The sequence below is a fragment of the Pygocentrus nattereri genome, chromosome 16 (genome assembly GCF_015220715.1).
Source record: "Pygocentrus nattereri isolate fPygNat1 chromosome 16, fPygNat1.pri, whole genome shotgun sequence".
Taxonomy (NCBI): Eukaryota; Metazoa; Chordata; class Actinopteri; order Characiformes; family Serrasalmidae; genus Pygocentrus; species Pygocentrus nattereri.
Genome location: NC_051226.1, coordinates 35,244,499 through 35,267,601, shown reverse-complemented (window position 1 = coordinate 35,267,601; position 23,103 = coordinate 35,244,499). Strand labels below are relative to the sequence as shown.

General features: G+C 42.7%; 1 protein-coding gene across 1 annotated transcript in view; it reads right to left on the bottom strand.

The window, feature by feature from the left end:
- The window catches only part of unc5da (unc-5 netrin receptor Da), a 326,135-nt gene that overhangs the window by 71,151 nt on the left and 231,881 nt on the right, over positions 1 to 23,103 (bottom strand). Inside the window, exons 3-4 of the mRNA XM_017717166.2 lie at positions 11,288 to 11,431; positions 10,854 to 10,957 (exon numbers count right to left, since the gene is read on the bottom strand). Coding sequence (XP_017572655.1) covers positions 10,854 to 10,957; positions 11,288 to 11,431 — 248 coding nt within the window. The remainder of the gene's footprint in view (positions 1 to 10,853; positions 10,958 to 11,287; positions 11,432 to 23,103) is intronic.

Here is a 23,103-nt window from a genome sequence, read left to right as displayed (position 1 = left end):
CAGTCAACAGATAACAAGTATGCCCATTTTTTTTTTGGGGGGGGGGGGTTCTACAGCATGCAGACAACTGTATCAAAAGTTTTCATATGTGTGTATACTTTGACCAGTTCTCTCCAACCCCAGCAGTCATGTTTCGTATATTGCGTACACTGCTGTCAATAGGGGGCGATGTCAATGCATTTTCCTAGTTTGACCCTTCAATCCATCCACAATGCAGACTGAAATACAGCTGCAGTGCACTTTATGATGGAATTTTGGATTGTAGAACTGTTCATCAAATACAGGTTATTATAGGTTTTTAAGTGAAACTTCAGAACCTTCTGCAGACTTTGATGGACAGGGATGAAAGGAGACCTATGGTAAATCAACAAGCAGTGAACTAACAAAGAAAGAATTGGCTGTATAAACAAAACAAATTTGTAATTCATAGTTGTGTATTTAGTTGTTTGACTGAGAACTGTCTAAGCGTTCCAATACACAAGTGATGCAAATGGCAATAAAGTCACCTTGATCATGATCAAATTTGAGCAAAAAGGACAAATGCAATTATTGTGATTAACTACACAAAATAACATGGTTAATCACAATTAATTACTTTAAGCTTGACAGCCTATGTATCTTTCTGTACCTTCTCTCTGGAAAAAATGTCTTGAAGCGCAGTAGTTTCTGAAACTCTCTCTTTCTCTCGCGCTCTCTGATTAGTATTCATGGGTTGTTTCTGGGTCTTTGTGGGCCTCTGGGGAGGTTGGAGCTGGGATGATGAGAGGAAAGATGCAGACAGTGGGACAGACTTGCTATGAGGCCCATAATCCCTCCTCCTTCCCTGCCCCAGGAACAGAGGAAATGCACATTTGTCTAATTGGCACATTTGTTTCCATTAAAGTGCCGCCAACGTGGAGCGCTGCAAAGGCACGCCCACCAACCACGACTTCCTCCACTGCCAACACTCTCTAAACACACTTTGATGGCAGCGTCAGCCAGCATCGACCTGCTGCGTGGCGTGGTTGAAAGAGCGGGGTGGATTTCTCCACAGCTAATGGTGGCCTCGGAGGTCTGAGAGAGGTCCAAGGCTTTGATGTCACCCGAGAAGATGAAAGAGTGGAGCTCTGAGTTCACAGCCTGTTTTAGAAATGAGCGCAAACGTCAAAGCTATGAGATTGCAAAAGGATCAAACCCAACTACAAAACATTCGAATAGTGACCGAAATGGCTTTCAAGAGAAGGAGAGGGCCTTGAGAATCTGAGGCAGGAAACCACTGAGATGGCCATAGCGAAGATGAGACTTGGACTGTGGTAACATCGTCTCAGATGAGGGCAGAAAAAGCATGGTGGTGAGAGGTCATTCAGATCCATATCTGCTGAGGGCTAATGATGCAGAGACATTCAGCAGGTGCTTCATTCTCAACCTCTCCCGGGAAAGAATGGATCAGGGTGAACCTTGACATCAAAATAAGGTGATAAAACAGGTCAATTCAATGAACCCTGAAACAAGTCAAATGGCTTATAACGGGATGTTGCCAGAGCTGGAATCATTTCCCATCTTTACTTGTAACCAGAGAGAGACAGTCAAAAGAAGGCGTAAAAGGAGGGTATCTCGCCCACTGCATTCAATTAATTTCTAATTCTAAAGCCCACCTGTGTCATACTTCTCTTCATTTCCTTAGGGATGAGTCAGGATTTTTAAATGGTCATGAAAGTGTAAAGAATTTCAACGGTAAAATACAGAGATGTACGATGATTTCGGAATCAGATTGTATTGACAGATTTAGCTTAATGACGAGGACCTATCAAAGTCAGGTGGAGGTCTGAAGAAACAAGGCAGTGACTAGCACCAGTCTCAGGACAAAAGAGGCAGTTAGTAGGACCAGTCACAGTCAGGGGGAGGTCTCAGATCAAACAGGGTGGTTGTTACATGTGAGCGCCTTGTGCATGTTGTTTTTCTCAATCGCTCTCTCTCTCTTTCATGCGCCCTCTTTTACTCTTTTCTCTCCTCTTTTCTGCGCCAGTCGGTCTATCTTTTCACCTTATAGGTGGACCGGGGTATCATTCATCATCCTCATCACACTCGTCACTTACTGGCCAATCAGAGTGTAAACATTGTTGTATACATTTGTATACAAAATGTTGTAAACATTTCTGTCCATTGTATAGTGGTGTGTATGACTGTGGATGTCCTTGAATTAAATCTGTTTTCTATATACTCTGGTTTCCTCACTGGTTGGCCATCTCCACCTGCTCACACCACACATGTTACTGTCCGCACACTCTCCCCTGGACTGTAGCCTTTTGTGGGAACATAACAGTGGTGATTAGGACCAATTATAGTCAGGGAGGTGGGTTCTCAGGACAAAGGTGATTTGGACCAATCACATTCAGAGGGTGGCCTCAAGAAAAATGAGGCAGTAATGAAATCCAATCACAGCCTGGGGAGGTCTCAGGACAAATGAGGCAGTGATGAGGACCAATCACAGTCAGGGGAGGTCTCAGGAAGAATGAGGCAGTGATGAGGACCAATCACAATCAGGGGGAGATCTCAGGACAAATGGGTCAGTTATTGGGACCAATCACAGTCAGGGGGAGCTCTCAGGACAAATGGGGCAGTTATTGGGACCAATCACAGTCAGGGAGAGGTCTCAGGACAAATGAGGCAGTGATTGGGACCAATCACAGTCAGGGGGAAGTCTCAGGACAAATGAGGCAGTGATTGGGACCAATCACAGTCAGGGGGAAGTCTCAGGAAAATGAGGCAGTCATTGGGACCAATCACAGTCAGGGGGAAATCTCAGGACAAATGGGGCAGTTATTGGGACCAATCACAGTCAGGGGGAGATCTCAGGACAAATGGGGTAGTTATTGGGACCAATCACAGTCAGGGAGAGGTCTCAGGACAAATGAGGCAGTGATTGGGACCAATCACAGTCAGGGGGAAGTCTCAGGACAAATGAGGCAGTGATTGGGACCAATCAGTCAGGGGGAAGTCTCAGGAAAATGAGGCAGTGATTGGGACCAATCACAGTCAGGGGGAGATCTCAGGACAAATGGGGCAGTTATTGGGACCAATCACAGTCAGGGGGAAGTCTCAGGACAAATGGGGCAGTTATTGGGACCAATCACAGTCAGGGAGAGGTCTCAGGACAAATGAGGCAGTGATTGGGACCAATCACAGTCAGGGGGAAGTCTCAGGACAAATGAGGCAGTGATTGGGACCAATCACAGTCAGGGGGAAGTCTCAGGAAAATGAGGCAGTCATTGGGACCAATCACAGTCAGGGGGAGATCTCAGGACAAATGGGCCAGTTATTGGGACCAATCACAGTCAGGGAGAGGTCTCAGGACAAATGAGGCAGTGATTGGGACCAATCACAGTCAGGGGGAAGTCTCAGGACGAATGAGGCAGTGATTGGGACCAATCACAGTCAGGGGGAGATCTCAGGACAAATGGGGCAGTTATTGGGACCAATCACATTCAGAGGGTGGCCTCAAGAAAAATGAGGCAGTAATGAAATCCAATCACAGCCTGGGGAGGTCTCAGGACAAATGAGGCAGTGATGAGGACCAATCACAGTCAGGGGAGGTCTCAGGAAGAATGAGGCAGTGATGAGGACCAATCACAATCAGGGGGAGATCTCAGGACAAATGGGTCAGTTATTGGGACCAATCACAGTCAGGGGGAGCTCTCAGGACAAATGGGGCAGTTATTGGGACCAATCACAGTCAGGGAGAGGTCTCAGGACAAATGAGGCAGTGATTGGGACCAATCACAGTCAGGGGGAGGTCTCAGGACAAATGGGGCAGTAATTGGGACCAATCATACTCAGGGGGAGGTCTCAGGACAGACAAGGTAGTGATTAGGACTTTGGATCCACCCTGTACGAAGACATTGTTTGCTTTGAAATGGTACCATTTAAAGGACGCAGCCAAACTCACGTTTAACATTTAGTAGCACGTCTTCGCTGTTAATAAGAGAGTTTTTGTAAGTACCTGCATGGTTTTTTCCCTTTTCATTACCATGACTAATCCAAGTGAACTTTAGTTTGACAGTTAATACGCCGCTTTCATTTCCATGATGCCGTAATTGTTCTTATTATGCCGTGCTCATTAGTCATCGGAGAAGATATCACAGCCCGGGGGGGTGTGTGTGTGGTGGGGGGGGGGTGATATTTTCACACAACTTTCTTTTCAACTGGGAACAAACAAAGGACAGTGGCTCAGAGTGCCAAAACAAACAGCGACCAAATTGTTCTTGAGCGAGCCAAGTGGTCGACCTTTTAAAGAAGAAATCGCTTTGGCGAGTGCGACATTTTGTGGCTTTGCTGCCAAGAGCGAGAGAAACGCTACTGGGGTTCATTTCTGGCTCTGGTGTTTCTCCTGCTCGACCTTTTGCCCCGGCGTGGCCATGATTACAGATGGAGCCGCTGGAGCTGCCTAATTGTCATTTGTCATATTCAAATGTTGGATGGGACATATTTTCTTTTCTATAGCTCTCTAAACAGCAACCCTTCCATTGTGCTTTATGTTAGCAGCAATGTTGTAACCAGACCTCGCTTCTCAAAAATGGCAATGTGGCATGTATCCATCCTCCGGGCCATGATCACACAGCATGAAGGCAGGGCACGAACCCCGAGTGAGGACCAAGCTCCACCAGGCTGGCGGGAAGAGGAGAAACACCTTCCTGCCGGCTCTCACGATCATCATTGGGGCCCAGGCGACAGGTGGATGCCACAGGTAACTTTTAGCAGAAGGGAACAATGTAACCCCTTAATTATTATTCAGTTATATTAGTTAATATACTTTACTTCTTAATTACTATGAATTATAATAGTACTGTAGTACTCGAGTCCCGGTCTTGAAACCATACACTGGCCATCTCAGCCTCGTCTCGGTCTCAACCTCATTGTGACTCTGTCTTGTCTTGGCCTCTGGGTGAAGTGGACTCTGAAATCATTGCTGAGACCGGCTAAGTACGATACCTCCATCTGAGATAACTAGAAGCGGAGTCGCTATTGAATACTAAAACAAAAAAGAATAAGCAGAGAAAGTAGGTCTTTCTTTCTCTATATCAATCACAAACTCACAGCCCAAACAAATGACCACAAAATCTTCCACCGATTTGAACGACCAGGTCCACTTTTGCTGACCCTGCTAATGAGAAGCTTTGACAGCTACCGAGTGCTGGATGTCAGGCTGACAAGAGGAAAGCTGAGGAGTCCTGTCTCAGTTTGATCCCTCAGCGGATAGCACAGAGCTGTAGTTACTCCTTTTCAGTTCCCACACAGAGGAAGCCCAGTTCTGCATACTGACTGCGGCATTTCCTTCATTTCAGTTGTGCTTGCGCAGAAAACAAAAACATAATTTGCTAACATTTTGCCAGAAAAATCAAGGAGCTTGATATAGAGCATTTTCTTTATGCTAATAATTAGTAACTACTAACAATCACAATTGTCATATTTTAAATTATGCTTAGTTAAATGTCTGTGCTGCAATGATTATGAAATAATAAAAAAATGCAGTACCATTACAGCCCACTGGGGGCTGCAGCACCCAGGCTGAAAAGTACTTTTGCATAGGTTTAAATAAAATCTGTCGGCTGAGAATCTAATTGATCCTTTCCTTTAACTTAGTAACTACTATAAATTATTCAGCATCTGCTATGAATCATGCACCTATTTTGAACTATTTATTATCTACTATACATTACTTAGTCAGTATCAACTAGAAATGATTCAGGACCAATTAAAAATGATTCTTTAATGCACATGAATGATTCAGGATTTACTGTGAATTACTCAGTAACTACTACAAATTGTTCTATAACTATTACATTTACCTTGAACCTAATGTGTAAGACAAACCACAGTGGACTGAAGAATAAAAGAAGTCTTGAGCATCTTTTACTCAGTGATAGAAAACATGGCAGCATGCAGAAACCCTCAATCCTCATATGTATTACCATCAACAACATGGACATGCACTATAACTCTCTGGCAGCCGAATTATACAACTTAAAACTGCACTATTTGAGGTAAATTTGAAAGACGTCACAAGGAAAAACAACTGACTAACATATATATATATGTCCATACAGGCTCAGAAAGAAGGTCCGGCTCGATATTTAGGCCTCACATGTGTCCTTCACCAAGTTTAAACTGAATTCGCTTTGAATTTACTTTCAATTATCAGATTCATCCGCTTGGGGAAGAGGTTCTTCTGCATGTAGTGTGCAATTACACATTTCCCCCCAGAGAGGTCTCCAAATCCCCAAATCTTACCAAGTGTAGCTTCAGCGTGGCCATTGCCCTGGTCTCAGAATGTATCCCCAACTTTTGGATTGACAGGTTCAAATAGTTTATTTAGAAAGTCTACATTGGTGTCTGTGACTCCATTCCACTCATCATGGGAAGCCAAAACACCACTCTATTTGGATAAGAAGTGGAGCACTGCTGTGTTGGCTGCTGACCCACAGTCCTCTGGGACGGCCCTGTCCATGCCCCAGGGGCCGAGTCGGGCCTGGCTCGCATTCACGAGGCGCCTTTCTCCTCACACGGGGTGCCATGTTGGCTCTGGTGGACGTTGATTAGCTCTAGTGGCTGTTTTTTTTTGTTATCTTGAAATCACAGGCCACAGCCATTTTGGCTTGCTTTCCAACATGGCAGATGGCATGAGACTCTCTCTCTCTCTCATTCGTTTCAGCTGGCAAGAACATGCCCACATGGCCCGGTTAATGCTGTGGCTCTCTCCGAGATGGTTCTAAAAACAAGGCAAGCAAAGCTTGCAGATGCTAAAAAGCCAGCTGTTTCCACTGTTTCTGTGGAGATCCAGAGACGGAGATTTCAATCATCATCATCTTCTTAGCTGTCTCAGTGCAGTACCTGCAGGGAAACTGTGCGAGCAGTGGTGGCTTTATGGGTGGATTTTGGGGCTCTAAGAAAAAAGACAGGGATGGGGCCCTCTGAAAGCACAGATTTGACCTAAATTAGAGATGCAAAGGTCTACACTGCAAGTAACGACAGCTTGGCAAGTGAAATCATCTCAAATCTAGTCATTACATCTGATATTCTTCATTTCGCGAGTGCTATAAGAATATCCATCCATCTATCTATCTTCTAAGCCACTTATGTTTCTAGGTCACAGAGGGTGCTGGAGCCTATCCTAGCGTTTATTGGGCGGAAGGCAGAAAATATCTGGGACAGGTCATCAGTCCATCACAGGGCAGTCAGACAGACATACATGTTCACCTCTAGGGGTCAATTTCTCCAACCGGCCTGACTGCATGTCTTTGGACTGTGGGAGGAAACCCACGCAGACACGGGGAGAACATGCAAACTCGGAACCCTAGTTGCCCGGCCAGGGAATCGAACCCAGGCCCTTCTTGCAGTGAAGCAACAGTGCTACCCACTGCACAATAGTAGTTTATGTAATGTATTATTTACTTAAGTCATTTTATTAAGAGGAATTATCTCACTGTATAGACTCATTTTGCTTGTTTTGAGAAAAAGCACTTGAAACAAACAGTATCGTTTAATACTGTAAGATAATTTGGTACAGATTAGCATAGAAGTATCAAGTATTGAGATTTCTTTTCCCTGCAAATAGTAATTAACATAGTCATGACATTTTGAGAGTAATTACTAACTTTTTTGATTCATTATTACCACTATACCACCCGTTGTAGCCTTATGTATGGCTGAGGCTGTGCAGTGCTCTGTTCTGGCTGGAAAAAACATTAGCTTTACATGTGCAGCGACAACATTTTTGCTTCCCTGTCTATTTTTTCCCACTGCACTCGTATACCTTTACTAGATTTTCCCTCTCAACATCAAGTAAATCACATAGAAGAACCTCCTCTCCATAGTTTAGACTGGTGGTCTTCAACCTGTAGGCATCAGCCACCTAGTGGGCTGTGGTGGTATTGCTAGAACTGCACTTTGTAATTTACTTAAAAAAAATTGATTGCAACTTATAGACATTTAGCTAAGTACTATTGGTAAGATAAGCATTTCCATAAACAAGGTCCAACTCATAGATTGGCCAAAGTGCATGACACAGAAACTAACATAGCCACCTAGTTCTATTTATATATTATTGACTTCTTTCAGAACGGGTAAACAGCTACAAACAGAATTTTTTGTTCTGTGTTGTGTGATTGTACACTTGAGAGAAATTCCACAGGCTACACTGATTATTGCGTTTTCATTTGAAGCAGTAAGGTTCGTTAAATCTTCTTGGGGGCTGCTGAATTTTCTGTGGTCAGTTGTGTGGGCCATGAGCTACAAAAGTTTGGGAACCTACTGGTGTACATTATCGGTTTGAAATTATTCAATTCTTGTCTTATCAATATCAATACTAATCCATGTTACTACATGACAACACTATAAAAGATCTGTCATGCAACAACATGGAATAGTCCCTTATGAGGTGCGATCAAAAAGATCTGGGACTGTTCCTGTTGTGAAGGAACAGAACATGGCACAGTAATGTGCATGAAGCAACTTTTGTGGGTTAGTGTTCCACGGTACATCACAGAATATCAAGATCAGGACCTGTGTTGGTCCATTTCTTTGATCATTTGCAGGTGTGCATTTGTGATTTCACCATGGAGCAAACATCAAGTTCTGTGTCCAACTCGGGAAAGTGGCAATGGAAATGTCTATGGCAATGAAGCCATGAGCCAGACAAGGTGTTTTGAGTGTCGTTTACATTTCAAGATGGGCAGAATGTCACTAGAGGATGATCAGAGGTCAGGGTAACCCCCCTCCCCCCTCCCCCCCAAAAAAAGAATACACCCCTGAAAACATCCCACAAATGTAACCATTTGTATGTCAGGACCGTCAGCTCCCCATCGAGGAAACTGTTAATATCCTTTAGAACAAGAACATGTCCAAATTTAACATGCACCGCCAAGATCTCTGTCAACAGGTCTGACCTAACCTTCATATTGAGGACCATCACCAGTCGGGTCTTTGTAGTGGAAGAGCTCAGCTCACAGTCTCCAAGACAGGAGAAGGTGCATCAGTTCAGGAGCACCGATAAGATCATGCTCGCCTTTTTCATCCACATTCATGAGGATGTGTGCTATGAATTTGTCATCTAGGGTAAAACTGTCAATGTCGATTTCTACTGCACTTTTCTAAAGCATCTGAGGGAGCACATTCAGCTCAAATGGCCTGAACTAGGTGTTCAAGCTGTTTACGTCTTCTTACTTGTTGTTAATAATACATCTGACTTGCTTGTTAAAATAAGTCAGGCATTGGCAAGCCAAATGTTAACAGCCCTTTTGTCAATTTTTAACAAAATCAAACCATTTTACTGAAGTAATGTTTTACCAACTTGGCTGTATGTTTCAGTATGTGCTAATGTGCTAGTATAGACTAAAGAATTTGAACAAATACGTGGACTTATGTTGCTCAACTTTAAGCTTTGGCTCAGCTATAGATGCTTTTCTCGCATCTCCAGCAGGAAACTTTTCCTCTAAAGTAGAACAGTTTCTTGCAAAACATCTCTCAATGTTCGACTTTTGATGAGGCTGAAGCCGCTTCTCATTCGCCAGCTTCTTGTGAGAATTTTACTATTCTACCTTAAATGGTGCCTGAGGCCCCAGAATGTATCTATCTATGTAGCTAACTATAGCACCATTTAAAGTGGAATGTGAAAAATTGATTGAGGGCCGACTTCAGCTTTGCGACGTTTGAGTGTTTGACATTTTCTCATTGCAGATTAAACGTATCAGGAAACCAGCTGGAGTGATTATAGCCCATACGTCTTCAAATTATCGATGTTCGTCTTAAATCTCTCTCTTTACCATTTCATAGCTACTAGCTAGGTGAGATTGTCTGTGTTGCTATCGTGACCAGCAGTCTGTGCTGATCTTCTGGGTTGAAGGGTGAATTAGCAGTTCTACATTAACTCCTGCGTTTAAGACCATTTATTGTTAAACTGTGCTGCAATGATCAGCAGAGCTTTATTTTAATGTAAAGGAGGATAATTTTATTATTACCTACTGATCTAATTCAGCTGTGGAGCCATAACAGGACAGTAAAAGAGCCACATGTGGCTCCTGACATGCACGTTGCCGACCCCTGAAATAAGTGGAGAATGAAAAATACAGATTCTATACTTTCACTGTTTACCACAGGTGTGTCTGTAAGTAGACGAGGAGATGCTTCATTATGATTTGCACATTTATTGTGAAATGAAGAGTCAGTTTTTGGTGAGTCAGAAAAGTCAGAAGTGCAGACCTGGATGTTTGGAAAGCGAATGGAAAACAAATGCAGACGCAGAACTGAATGAACTGCATGCTCAACAGTAATAACTCTGCAGGTTAACAGCTCATCTCAACTTTTGTGAAATAGATTCTGAACTGAGAGCAGGAAAGGAAAAAAAAAGATCAAAGGTGGACGAAAGCGGCGGACTGATCTCTGTCCAGGAACAAAAATCCTCATCTGGGTCTCAAATCGCAGACTCAAAATCTGTTGCGCGTCGATACTGATTCACTCACAATGAACTAAAGCTTGCTGAGTTTGGATTAAAGTGAAGGGGGGGAGGGGTAGAAGAGAGGTAAACAGATATTGAGAAAGGGAGAGGAGAGGAGAGATACCCAAGACAGAGAGACAAAAAAAGATACATATAGAAGAAGGAAAGAGAGACAGAAGAGAAAGAGTGGGAAAAGATAGATCGACCTACAGACAGACAGATAGATAGATGGATAGATAAATCGACTTTAATGTGGGTCACCTCCTCAAACGCTCTCTCTCAGGATGAAACACGTTCCACTGGAGAAGATGAACCCACCACTGTTTCATCATGCCAAGTATCTTAAAATATCTCAAAACATTACAGAATGACCGTGTGAACTGACCTCCGCTGGAGGCACCCCCTCCGGTGGGCGGCAGTGGAGGACGATCATGCCTTTGATTGGCACCTCCCGGCCCTGCGGCTCCTGCTCGAAGTTCTTCCTCAGATCTAAGAAAAAAACAGCAGTCCTGTGCTCAGAAACTGACCAATGATAAATGGTAGAAGGGCTGATAAACTGTCCAGCAAAGGACAGCCTAAAGTCTGAAACTGTACACCTATATAGTGGACCTAAAGTGGCCAGTGAGTGGAAGTACTTGTTTCTAATAAAGTGGCCAGTTAGTGGAAGCAGAAAGTAGGTGTTTCTAATAAAGTGGCCAGTGGGTGGAAACACACGGTAGATGTTTCTAATAAAATGTTGGAAAAGCTAAAATATCTGTATACAGTCAATAGCTTCTTATACTGAAATGTAAAGATAGACTGATGTATCCTGACACTCACATGCGATGCGGACAGTGGCCTTACGGCTCTTGGAGGTGCCCAGGTGACTCCAGGCCACACACAGGCACCAGTAGTCCTCAGGACCGTGGAAATCTTCCACCTGTTGCCGAGACACATTGATCATCACCTCACGGATCTTCAGACCTGCAGGGGAAGACAGAGATCACCAGCCTGTTCTTATGATTACTTCTGGGTAAATGGGAGGGTCAAATGCAGTTTAATCGTTCAGGAGCTGTGAATTTATGAGCGCTTTCACATACAGCTAGGACGTCCGTAACTTAACTAGCACCACTGAAGCAGAGGACAGATTAATCCTTTTACAGTTTGTTAAATTCTAGTTGCTGGCATGTAGCTCCAGTTGTCGCTATGCCAACAGCAGAGACAACAGTAAATGGTCAACTCAGTTCATGCCAGCTGCAAACATTTGCAACCATCAAACAGAGGCTGAATAAAATAATGTTACATTATGACCATCTGTAAATTTATGGTTGGTGTGCAAGATATAATCAGTTATCGTCTTCTGTAACTAAATCATACATATACTGCGCTGTTGCTAGGCCACTGCCTTAGAATCCCAGGTGCTTGCTAAGGCATTGCTAGGACTTTGCTATAGAATTCCAGGTGGCTGCTAAGGCAATGCTAGGCCTTTGCTATAGAATTCCAGGTGGCTGCTAAGGCATTGCTAGGCCATTGCTATGCTATCCCAGGTGGTTGCTAAGGCATTGCTGGGCCATTGTTACAGAATCCCAGGTAGTTACTATGGTATTTTTAGGCCATTGCTATAGAATTCCAAAATTCCAAGTGCTTGCTAAATTGTTGCTAGGCTATTGCTATAGAATCCCAGGTGGTTACTAATGTGTTGCTAGGCCATTGCTATGCAATCCCAGGTGGTGGCTAAGGTGTTTCTAGACCATTGCTATAAAATCCCAAGTGCTTGCTAAGGCATTGCTAGGCCTTTGCTATAGAATTCCAGGTGGTTGGTATGGCAATGCTAGGCCTTTACTATAGAATTCCAGGTGCTTGCTAAGGCATTGCTAGGCCTCTGCTATAGAATTCCAGGTGGTTGGTAAGGCAATGCTAGGCCTTTGCTATAGAATTTCAGGTGGCTTCTAAGGCATTGCTAAGTCATTGCTAGGCCATTGCTATGCTATCCCAGGTGGTTGCTAAGGCATTGCTGGGCCATTGTTATAGAATCCCAGGTAGTTACTATGGTATTTTTAGGCCATTGCTATAGAATTCCAAGTGCTTGCTAAGTTGTTGCTAGGCTATTGCTATAGAATCCCAAGTGGTTACTAATTTGTTGCTAGGCCATTGCTATGCTATCCCAGGTGGTTGCTAAGGCATTGCTGGGCCATTCTTATAGAATCCCAGGTAGTTACTATGGTATTTTTAGGCCATTGCTATAGAATTCCAAGTGCTTGCTAAGTTGTTGCTAGGCTATTGCTACAGAATCCCAGGTGGTTACTAATTTGTTGCTAGGCCATTGCTATGCTATCCCAGGTGGTTGCTAAGGCATTGCTGGGCCATTGCTATAGAATCCCATGTGGTTGCTAAGGCCATTGCTATAGAATCCCAGGTGGTTGCTAAAGCATTGCTAGGCAATTGCTGTGCTATTCCATGTGGTGACTAAGGTCTTGCTAGGCCATTGCACATTTTATGTTTTAGTTTTTTTTTTCTCTCTTTGTTAAACATAGCAAATAAATTGAAATTGTGCAGAACAACAGGCAGGGAAAATATTTGTGATTGATCTCTGTAAAGGATATGCTCACTGATTTTCACAAGGCATATTATTTGACTGGGGGCATTCAAACATTTGCATTCAACTGTATATCAGTGTTTGATGTTGTTACAACTAACTAGAGTACATATTTGTAAAAGATGGTTCTTTAAGGGGTTTTGAGTAAACACAATAGCTCTGTATAGAACCAAGAACACTTAAACAACACTTTGCATGATTTTACATCATGAAAATTTCATGGAAAAGAATGTGCTGAAGATGGTTCTATATAGAACCTTTTTGAAAAGGGTTCTATATAGCACCCAAAAGGTTCTTCTACTGTTCCAAGCTTGACATTATAACAACAGAAGAACCTATTAATCATGCCATGGGTTCTTGAAGTGGTTCTTTATAGGACCATTTTTGTTACCTTGAAGAACCATCATTTTTAAGTCTGTACACTACAAATGCATGTCTGACATGGTTATCTCAATGTTATGTAGCAGAGTTCAATTAAAACCCTTAAAGCAAAAACAGCTCTCCTTTGGAGAAGGTTGGACAAGAACAAGTCTGAGGTCCTCAAGAAAGAAAACAAATGTAGTTATCTTCTATCTGAAGTTTGAGGGGAGGAGCATGCCTGAAACCCCTCCTTCTTCCAATCTAACGCCCTATAAATTTATACCCTCACCTTCCATTTTCATGACAAAGTGTTGGAAATCCCCACCGCCACTCCATCTGCTCACTGTTCCTCAGTCCTGCATCAGTCCTACTGCAGCTATGAGGGGATCTGGCCTTCTAGCTACAAGCAAAACCTCCCCGGAACTCCAGTCCAAGTTCTCAGAGTTCTCACCATCAGTCTTCCCTCATACTACCACCGCCATGTTGAAGGCATGATCTGACCTCCCAAACGAGAATTCTTGCCACATTACATTCAATGTTGTATTTCATTGATCGGCCTTGAAAGGTCAGCAGGAAACTACCTCAATATTGAATTTGAACTTCAAGGCAAAAAATCCAAGCAGTGCATGATGTCCAAGGTAGCGCTGCCTCAAAACTAAGCACCACCTCAGGAACACAGCATTGGCATCAGAAGAAAACAACAGCATAGTGCCTCTCATCATCTCAGCCTAACTGTGATTTTCCGTCGGAGACCCAGGATGGGATGATGGGAGAACCGTTTGAACACTCACAGCAGTGCGGTTTGAAAGTGATTATCTGAATGTGATCTCATCGACTTTATTAAATTGAACATTTCCTGCGCAGTCTAAAATCACTGAAACGTGCACCATTGTGAAACTGTGGCTGTACCATAAAAACTCATTAGAGTGGAGAAGCATGAAAGCCAAACTAGACCTTTGAGGTTACTGCAGCACTTTTCTGTGGAAAATGAGTGGAGGTCGGATGCGACTTTATTGGACCTTTCCAAAACAGACGCAAATCCTCAGCAGGGGGTCAGCAGACAAGTCCATTACCTCTGCAAAATAATCTCCCGAACAAAGGAAAATTCAGTAGAAGAAGAACAAGAATCGATGAAATGTCTGAACTAGAGCTCATTTTCAGAAGTTTAATGGTTCTAAAAGCTCCCTCAGATGAAGTTATTACAAAAACGTTTGTGAACGTATTGCATGATGTCTGACACATTATTGTATGATAGATTTGAGAGAAAGTTTTTGCCTAGAACATATCGCTGTTGTCGGCAGAAAACCTTGTATCTCCATTTTAGACATCCGGTTCTTTGAAATGTGTTATTTATTTGAAAATACACGTAGTCCTTCACATTTTATGTAAATTTCATGGTGAATGGACTAAATGAATGGACTAAAAGACCTAAAATTCTGATTCCATTTACTTGCATTAAAAGTAAAGTAGGTTTTTCCTTCTTTTTTTCAGAGATACAAGGTTTCTTCCTACAACAGCAACATATTTTTAGCACATTCATATGGAGCCCTATTAACATCATGCATGGCCACTACTTAGTATGGCATGGGAATAAGATAATTAAGTCATGGCCACAACTTCGTAAGGCATTGGGACAAGCTCCTACTGCGTGGTCACGATTTAGTAAGGTGTGGGAATGAGAGAATTAAGCCCTGACCACAGCTTAACAAGGCATGATCTCGTTCCGAAGCCTTACTAAGGCCTCATTCCCATGCCTTGCTAAGTTGTGGCCATGCAGTAGGCTCTTGTACCCATTTGTGAACACAGCGTGGCCACATATTATTTCTATTTATATAGGATGTAACCAGCAGGGCTCTATACATTTGTGGTGGAGGGGTATATGTGTTGTTTATCAAATAGCGATGATGTGAAGATGATGAAGGAATCTCTGCTGGCACCATCTTACTTGTACATAAAGAGGTTTATTACAAAGAAGACCAGCATCAAATCAGGCACCATGGATTGCCTGAGAGAGGCTTTGCAGCCAATATGAATTCCCTCTGTACAACAACCACAACCACCCGCTTTATATAGGTTGGTTGTTTTTGTGACCTTTGGATCAGGGGCCCCTAACTTAAACATACCAAATGGAACTTCAGATACCACACATGAAAGATGTTGCGAGGCAAAATAGTCCCCAAAGAGATCTTATTTTCATTATTTTACAATCAACATTCCATGTTAAGCTCAGAAAGCACATGTAGGTTCACTGGTGGTTTAGGATAGTAAACAAAATGGCTATATATGTGTTGTAGTCATGGCGTCCCCTGGTTCCTATCACCACCACTGTAAAGAGATATTTACCATTTCACACCAAACAACTCTGAATGACTTTAGGAACACCTGAACACCAATGCAAAGAATGGACTAGTGTTCTTGGGACTTGTTACCTTGCAAGAACACAAGCACGGATGATGCACATGCAGGAGTTGTGATGCATACTTGCAATTGCACAACCGCCCAGCTGATTTTACTAGCATTACGATACGACGTCAGCAGTAATGTTGTTTAAATGACCCGACAACAGGAGAAACTGTGATTGCAATCCTGGATTAATACATGATCACAGCTGCAGGGTACGGGACAATCTGAGTAAAAGTAGGAGAAACGTAGAGGGAGAAGGTCATTGCTAAGCTGAGGAGAGCCAGGCTGAGGAGAAAGATGAAGAAAGGTCCACCCGCTATGGTGTCACCTGGCTCTAATATGTAAACACAGCCATTTAATTCTTTCCTTGTTTTCTTGAATATTGCAATGTACCTTGGGAACTTGAAGTCGAGCAAGAACACATACTGAGAAACAGCCTTGGTTTCCATTTCAAGCTGCTCCTCAGAACCGTGTGGGTGTGTCAGAATGCAAAATGTTTAACAGAGGCGTCTCCCTGGCAATGTAAACAACGCAGCGCAAGTGGCAGTGGGGAGCGATGCCACCAGTCGGTGTGGTCCAGCCCTATGCGTTTGAGCCTCCCTGCAGGACAACAGACCACTTTGCTCTTCTTGACTTGAATAAAAACTATAAAATGAACAACAATGCAATGAACCATGAACATTCAAAGAACCCTTTGCATAAATAAAAGGTTCTTTGCATTTGCATTCAGATCAATGGAGAACATGCTGTGGATGGTTCTATATAGCACCTTTTGAAAAGAGTTCTACATAATACCAAAAAGGGCTCTTCTGTTGTATGACAGGCTTGTTACAATAGAGGAACCCTTTATGGTGCTATATAGAACTCTTTTCAAAAAGGTTCTACAGGCCACTCTCCATCAGTCTGACGAACCCTGTCATGATGCAAAAAAAACCTTTAATCATGGAAAGGGGTCTTTGAGTGTTCGTGGTTTTGTCTAGAGCCATGTTCTTTAGTAAAGAATCCTTGAGGAACCATGGTTTGTGAGCGTGTGGCTAACTGATGGACCATGCTTCTGAAAATGAGGTCACACAAGCTCCCATTATGAGTCAGAACTTTCTCGACTGCCTTATTGTGCATCACCACTGTGAAGTACAACTGCGGGTAAACACTGTGGGACTTGATGTTGGGGTAGCTAACGTAACACCAAGCTAACATCTAGCTACACTACGAACAGCAGTGCAATAAACCTTCGAAACCCATCAGCTTGTCAATTTGATGTTGCTGCTGTTCGTCCAACTCCTCCCTCTATTTTACCTTTCTGCTTTTTTAAAGGTGCCCATGCTACCAACATATAGGGCAGTCATGGACTGGAGGTTAGGGAAACGGTCCTGTGACCAGAAGGTCGCTGGTTCAATCCCCAGAGCTGACAGTACAGCCTGAGGTGCCTTTGAGCAAGGCCTAACCCCCACCTGCTCCCCAGGCATTGTGAATAGGGCTGCCCACTGCTCAATATGTGGTGTTTCACTTCATGGAAGGGTTAAATGCAGAGGTGAAATTTCCCCATTGTGGGACTAATGAGGGTCTCTTAATCTTAATGCCTAGAGGGTAAGAAAGTTTGTTACTGCACCTCCCCATTGCTGGGATTGAATGAGAGGCACATGGGAAGGCCTCCCTGTGGGACCGGAGGAGGTGTCCAGGAGGCAGGGCTCGGGACTCATGCATTGTCCCCATGCCGCTCACTGCTGTCGTCACCATCCTGCTGTTTTTGGCAGCTGACATCCTCCTCTCACCTCCTCTCACGGAGGGTTCAGGCACCCCGCTTTCTCTTGTGGCAGTCACTGGTACCCCAGGGACAGGCAACTGGCACAAAAACCTTAAATTAGCTATTTGCAGGGGGTATTGTTTGAGACTCGGAGCAGGGGAGGATCAGTCACTTGAGGGAGAGGAACGTGAGTGTGATGGGTACATTGGCAGATCAAATGTAGTCCAAACAATAACAAACGAATAAAGGTTCACAACAATCTCTCACCAGAAAAGACCAACAGCATCCTTTCTCTGCCAGTTCGGAGTAAAACGTCGCAAAAACTGCAGATCATAGGTAAAACAAAACCATAAAAATGAGTAGATGAGACTTAAGACACTTGAAAAAGCCTCCCTCTCTGAGCAGAGCCAGTACGCTTCGGAGTAGACCGAGCGCCCCAACACACAAACAACCCACTTCAGATCAGCAGCATCCAAGCGACTTGACACAAGTTAAAGAGCTAAAGACGCGTCTTGTTGGCACGTAATTACATTTACAAGTCAAAGGGCTTTTTCAGACAGATCTGGAACTGTTCCAAGTCGTGGCGTTTGCGGAAAGCTAATGAACTATGACAATATTTGGCTCACTATTAGACCCACGCAAGGAGTGAATTCAATAATGATGGTATTTGATGAGGGTGATGTCTTAAGCCTTTGCTTTATTTGCATGTCGTTGACAGCTACACTTGTTTTGGAAACAATTCTCTGTGTGTCTTTGACCAGCGCGCGTGTGATCGAGCAGGTTTTAATTATCGCACACATTATGTAGGCTGTCAGTTATTTCTGGCTTGTTTATTGTTCTCGGGTGTGCTGGGTGTGCTTTGAAGAAGACGCGAAGCTCGCAGGGGAACACAGCAGAGCTCTCTGCCCTAGTTGTATTGCTGTTTCATAAATATAGGATTATATGCTTTGAACGCTTGTTTGTGTGTGTATATGTGCGTGAGATGGAGCAAGACTTTGTGTTTGTGTCCGCACAGGTCTCAGAATAGAAACAGCAACGCTTATAAGCACTTCATAACTGTTCCAAAACTCTTTCTGTACTACTTTGCTTGAACTCTGCTACTTGACATGTCGCATGCCATCAGGACAGATTTTGTTCAGTAATGTAACAGTGTCACGTTACCATTACTGGTAGTTGTTATGTAGTCATTGGCTTTCTTTGATCTATTTCTCATTTGTTACTGTGATAGGGGGGTGTTTCTAATAAAGTGGCCAGTGAGTGGAAGCGCAAGGTGGGTGTTTCTAATAAAGTGGCCACTTAATGGAAGCACAAGGTGGGTGTTTCTAATAAAGTGGCCAGTGAGTGGAAGCGCAAGGTGGGTGTTTCTAATAAAGTGGCCACTTAATGGAAGCACAAGGTGGGTGTTTCTAATAAAGTGGCCAGTAAGTGGAAGCAAAAGGTGGGTGTTTCTAATAAAGTGGCCACTTAATGGAAACACAGGGTGGGTATTTCCAATAAAGTGGCCAGTGAGTGGAAGCACAAAGTGGGTGTTTCTAATAAAGGGGCCACTTAATGGAAGCACAAGGTGGATGTTTCTAATAAAGTGGCCAGGGAGTAAAAGAACAAGGTAGGTGTTTCTAATAAAGTGGCCAGGGAGTAAAAGAACAAGGTAGGTGTTTCTAATACAGTGGCCAATTAATGGAAGCACATTTACATTTACGGCATTTGGCTGACGCTCTTATCCAGAGCGACTTACAATTTGATTGTTTTACACAGGTAGGCGAAGGTGGTGTTAGGAGTCTTGCCCAAGGACTCTTATTGGGATAGTGGAAGGTGCTTACCCAGGCAGGGGATTGAACCCCAGTCTACAGCATAGAAAGGCAAAGGTGTTACCCACTACACTACACCAAGCACAAGGCGATTGTTTATAATAAATTAGTAAACAGATTGTTTACTAATAAAGTGGCCAGTGTGTAAAAGTACAAGGTAGGTGTTTCTTTTCAAACAATAAACAAGTTGTCCAAAATGATCAAACAAACTGCCGCCATTATCGGCTGCTGCATTTCTCCTGAAAGATTCACTGCATTTGTATAGTGTTTTCACCACTGAGTACCCCAAACAGAAATGTAGGCCTTTAATGTTTTATTAAATTCCAGGCACTCAGCTGAAAGCAGTCGATTGGTAAAAGCCCATCCACGGTATTTATGGCTATAATTAGTGTTTACTGAGCGACTGTGTGCTGAAGGATAAAACAAATGACGCTTTTGTGAGCCAGCAATCCTACTGGGATGCACCAGTATTAGGAAGGCTGGCACAGACTGGCACAGCTGGCGTGTGATTCAAAAGGGTGGCACTACTGTACATGCTGCTATTGGCTGATGTGATTGCCTTTGGGAGGGAAATGGTTTCCAAGACGAAGAAATCACTATAAATAGTCAACACATTCATTCATTTATTCAGTCAAACCATGCAGTACCAGGTTCTGTATTTTATAAAGCACCAGTAATTGCCAGTTCTGCTCTTATACACCAATTAAAGAACCTGTTTAACTCAGATAAGCAATAATCTACCATAGGCAGAGTGCATTTGTAGGTTTTTATGAGATAACTGGTCTAGTAAGGACAGTAAAACACTTTTTTTGGAACTCTGTTTAAAATCCATTTTTTAGGCATATTGAAAGTTTTATATTTAGGTGACATTTTTTATATGATGTTTCATTTTATATAAGGTGTATTTGCTGTAATGAAGACAAATGAAAGCTGAAATCTAAACAGCTGGCGTTTCTGCTGTGCTACTCCAAACTGCACCCTAGCACATTGAATAGTATGCAGAAAATAGTGCACATACCATCAGAAGTGCACTCATTGGTGTAGCAGGTGACGTGCAGAAGTGCGTGGTTTGGTGTGCAGCATTAGATCAACCAGCGAGTTGCGTTCAACAGTGCAACAGGTCCAGTGGCCGATTATAGTTCTGCCAAGCTGTTCGATGGCTGCTCATTAAACAGAAATCAGTTCTACATATAAGGCACATGTAATTGCGGCACCATTTAAGGTGGAACGGAAAATTCAAATAAGAAGAACTTCTGCTTGAGTTTATTATTTCATAGTTTTGGTTGCCACTTTTATTAGTTTTTGTACAATCTCATGCACCGGAATGTTCTAAACTCTAGTTAGTGGAAGTACAAGGTGGGTGTTTCTAATAAAGTGGCCAGCAAGTGGAAGTAAAAGGTGTTTCTAGTAAAATGGCCATTGAGTGAAAGTATAAGGGGTTTCTAATAAAGTGGCCAGTGAGTGGAAGTATAAGCTGTTTCTAATAAAGTGGCCAGTGAGTGGAAGTGCAAGGTGGTGCAAGGTGGTATTCTGCTTGGCCATCATTCACCTGCAGGCTTATAGCTGCAGCAGCAGTGAGGAGACGAGCTCTGTGAAAGCACAGAGTTACGGTTGCCTGCCAAGATGGCGGCAGGGTGTTTTTAAAGACCTGATGGAATAATATGAATAGAGCAATAAGTTACGAGAGGCCATCATTTACAAAAATTTCATGCCATATGTAATATGGTAAAGTGCACAAATGCTTAATAAATAATTGCATTTGCTATTAATGGACTGTCGGACTGCTGAAAGAGGACAATTAAAAGTATTCCAGTGGATGGCAACTTCAAGCTGTGGCTGTTTTTAATGAGATAACGAAGCCATCACTGATCCAGCACTGATCAGCAAAACACCTTTTTATACCTTTTTTAAACCTTGAAAGCACATTAACCAGAGTATTCGGGTGTACTGACTTGATTTTATTTGATTGGTGGTTGTAGTGATGACCAACAAAAGCTAAAATCTAAACAGTTTTCCTGATTATTTTCACGGTCCAATCTACATAGTTTCACTACAGCACCAATTTAGGTGGAATAAAAAATATGTAAAATGAGAAGCTGGCGAATAAGAAGCTGACTTGAGCTTAATGTGTATGTATGGGTTTATTATTTGAGAGCTTTGGCCGCGTTGGTAGCCACTTTTATTAGTTTTTATAATATATCACACACTGGAATGTTCTGAACTCTGGAGATATGCAGGTTATATAGATCCAGTCCACCAATCTAACTAATCCTCTCCTTGTAATGTTTTCCAGAGATGCATATAAAGCAGCTACAAGTCTTTAAATTATTTTAGTGGTCATTCTGGTCTACTTTGCTTGGTTTATATACACTTGCATTCCAAATTGGCGATGTGGTCTTCTTAATGATGTAAATGAATACTATGAATAGCTGCATTCGTTCCAAAGGGTCTCTAAGCAGTACTGTTATATTCCCTGTGTACCTGAGTAGGGAATATTGGTTAAGGCAACTGCAGTTGAAAAATGTCTTCATTCAGAACTTCCTACAGCGTCATAATCAAACACATAACTTCAAGAGACCTGCAATGACTGATGGGCACACTTTCCTACAGCTTCCTGTGAAGTGATAACCCTCTCTTCACTACTCCCTGTGCAGTTTGAAGTTCCCTTCCACTGGAACTTTTTCACTCCTTATTGTTTGGAGTTTTAAAATGTCTGAATACCATGTTCAGTACACTTTGCAGGGAACCTAGAGGGTGATTGGAATGCACTTAATAACTTTCAGTCAACCATCCCAGCATATTGTAATCATGAATTTTTCAGTTTTTGTCATAAGCATCCCAGACCAAAAAAATTGTCACCTTGCATGTTTAAGGTGGTAGTAACATCAGGCTCCTGCAGATGGTGATTGGTCTATAAATACCTGCGGGGTGTGCAACGGGATTCATAGATTGAGAAAAGGTGGTACAGGGCAGTGAATGTCTTGTCTGATGTGTGGAAAATGGGTCACAAAGCAGATGTTAAGGAGTGATTGCATTCGGGCCAAAGGCCTCAGTTTGAACAAAGTACCTGAATTTGCAGGTGTATTGAAGTACACAGTCATACAGGTCAACCAGCAGTGGAAAAGTCTAGAGGAAATTCTTGTCAGAATTGCAGCCAAAAGAAGAAACTGATGGACCACTGGCGTGTTTCTCAGCTTGTAAATACAAATTGCTTTCCTAAGTTCTTTCAGAAATTAGTTGTGAAGGACCTTCAGGACATCAGGGAGCAATTATTGCCTGAAAGTGAAGAGATTTTATTCACCTTAAATACGCAAGGTAACAACATATTTTGTCCAGGGAGCTTTTGATTATATACATACGATTTTAAAACCAAATTACCATGACATTACAATGATCAGGTGTCACGTATTATATTTTCATGATTGCAAATCACCAGTTACTCTTTCCATTTTGTCAACATTTAGCAATGAATGAGTAAATAGAAGTGGTCCATTCTAAGTTAACAATGTTTTCCTTCTCCAAAATCTTTTGGGAAATATGAGGTTTTGCCCTTACAGTGGCAACATTCTTTACTTCACATGTAAATAGCAAAACCCCTACATCACTGCCATTACCTATTTTAAGACTTGGCTGGCACAGCAACAGTGATGCACTGGTCCACTGTTCAGAGTTGGACAAACACCATCTACATGGAGGTCATCAAAAGGAAAACAGTCTTCTTCTTCTTTCGGCTGCTCCCTTTAGG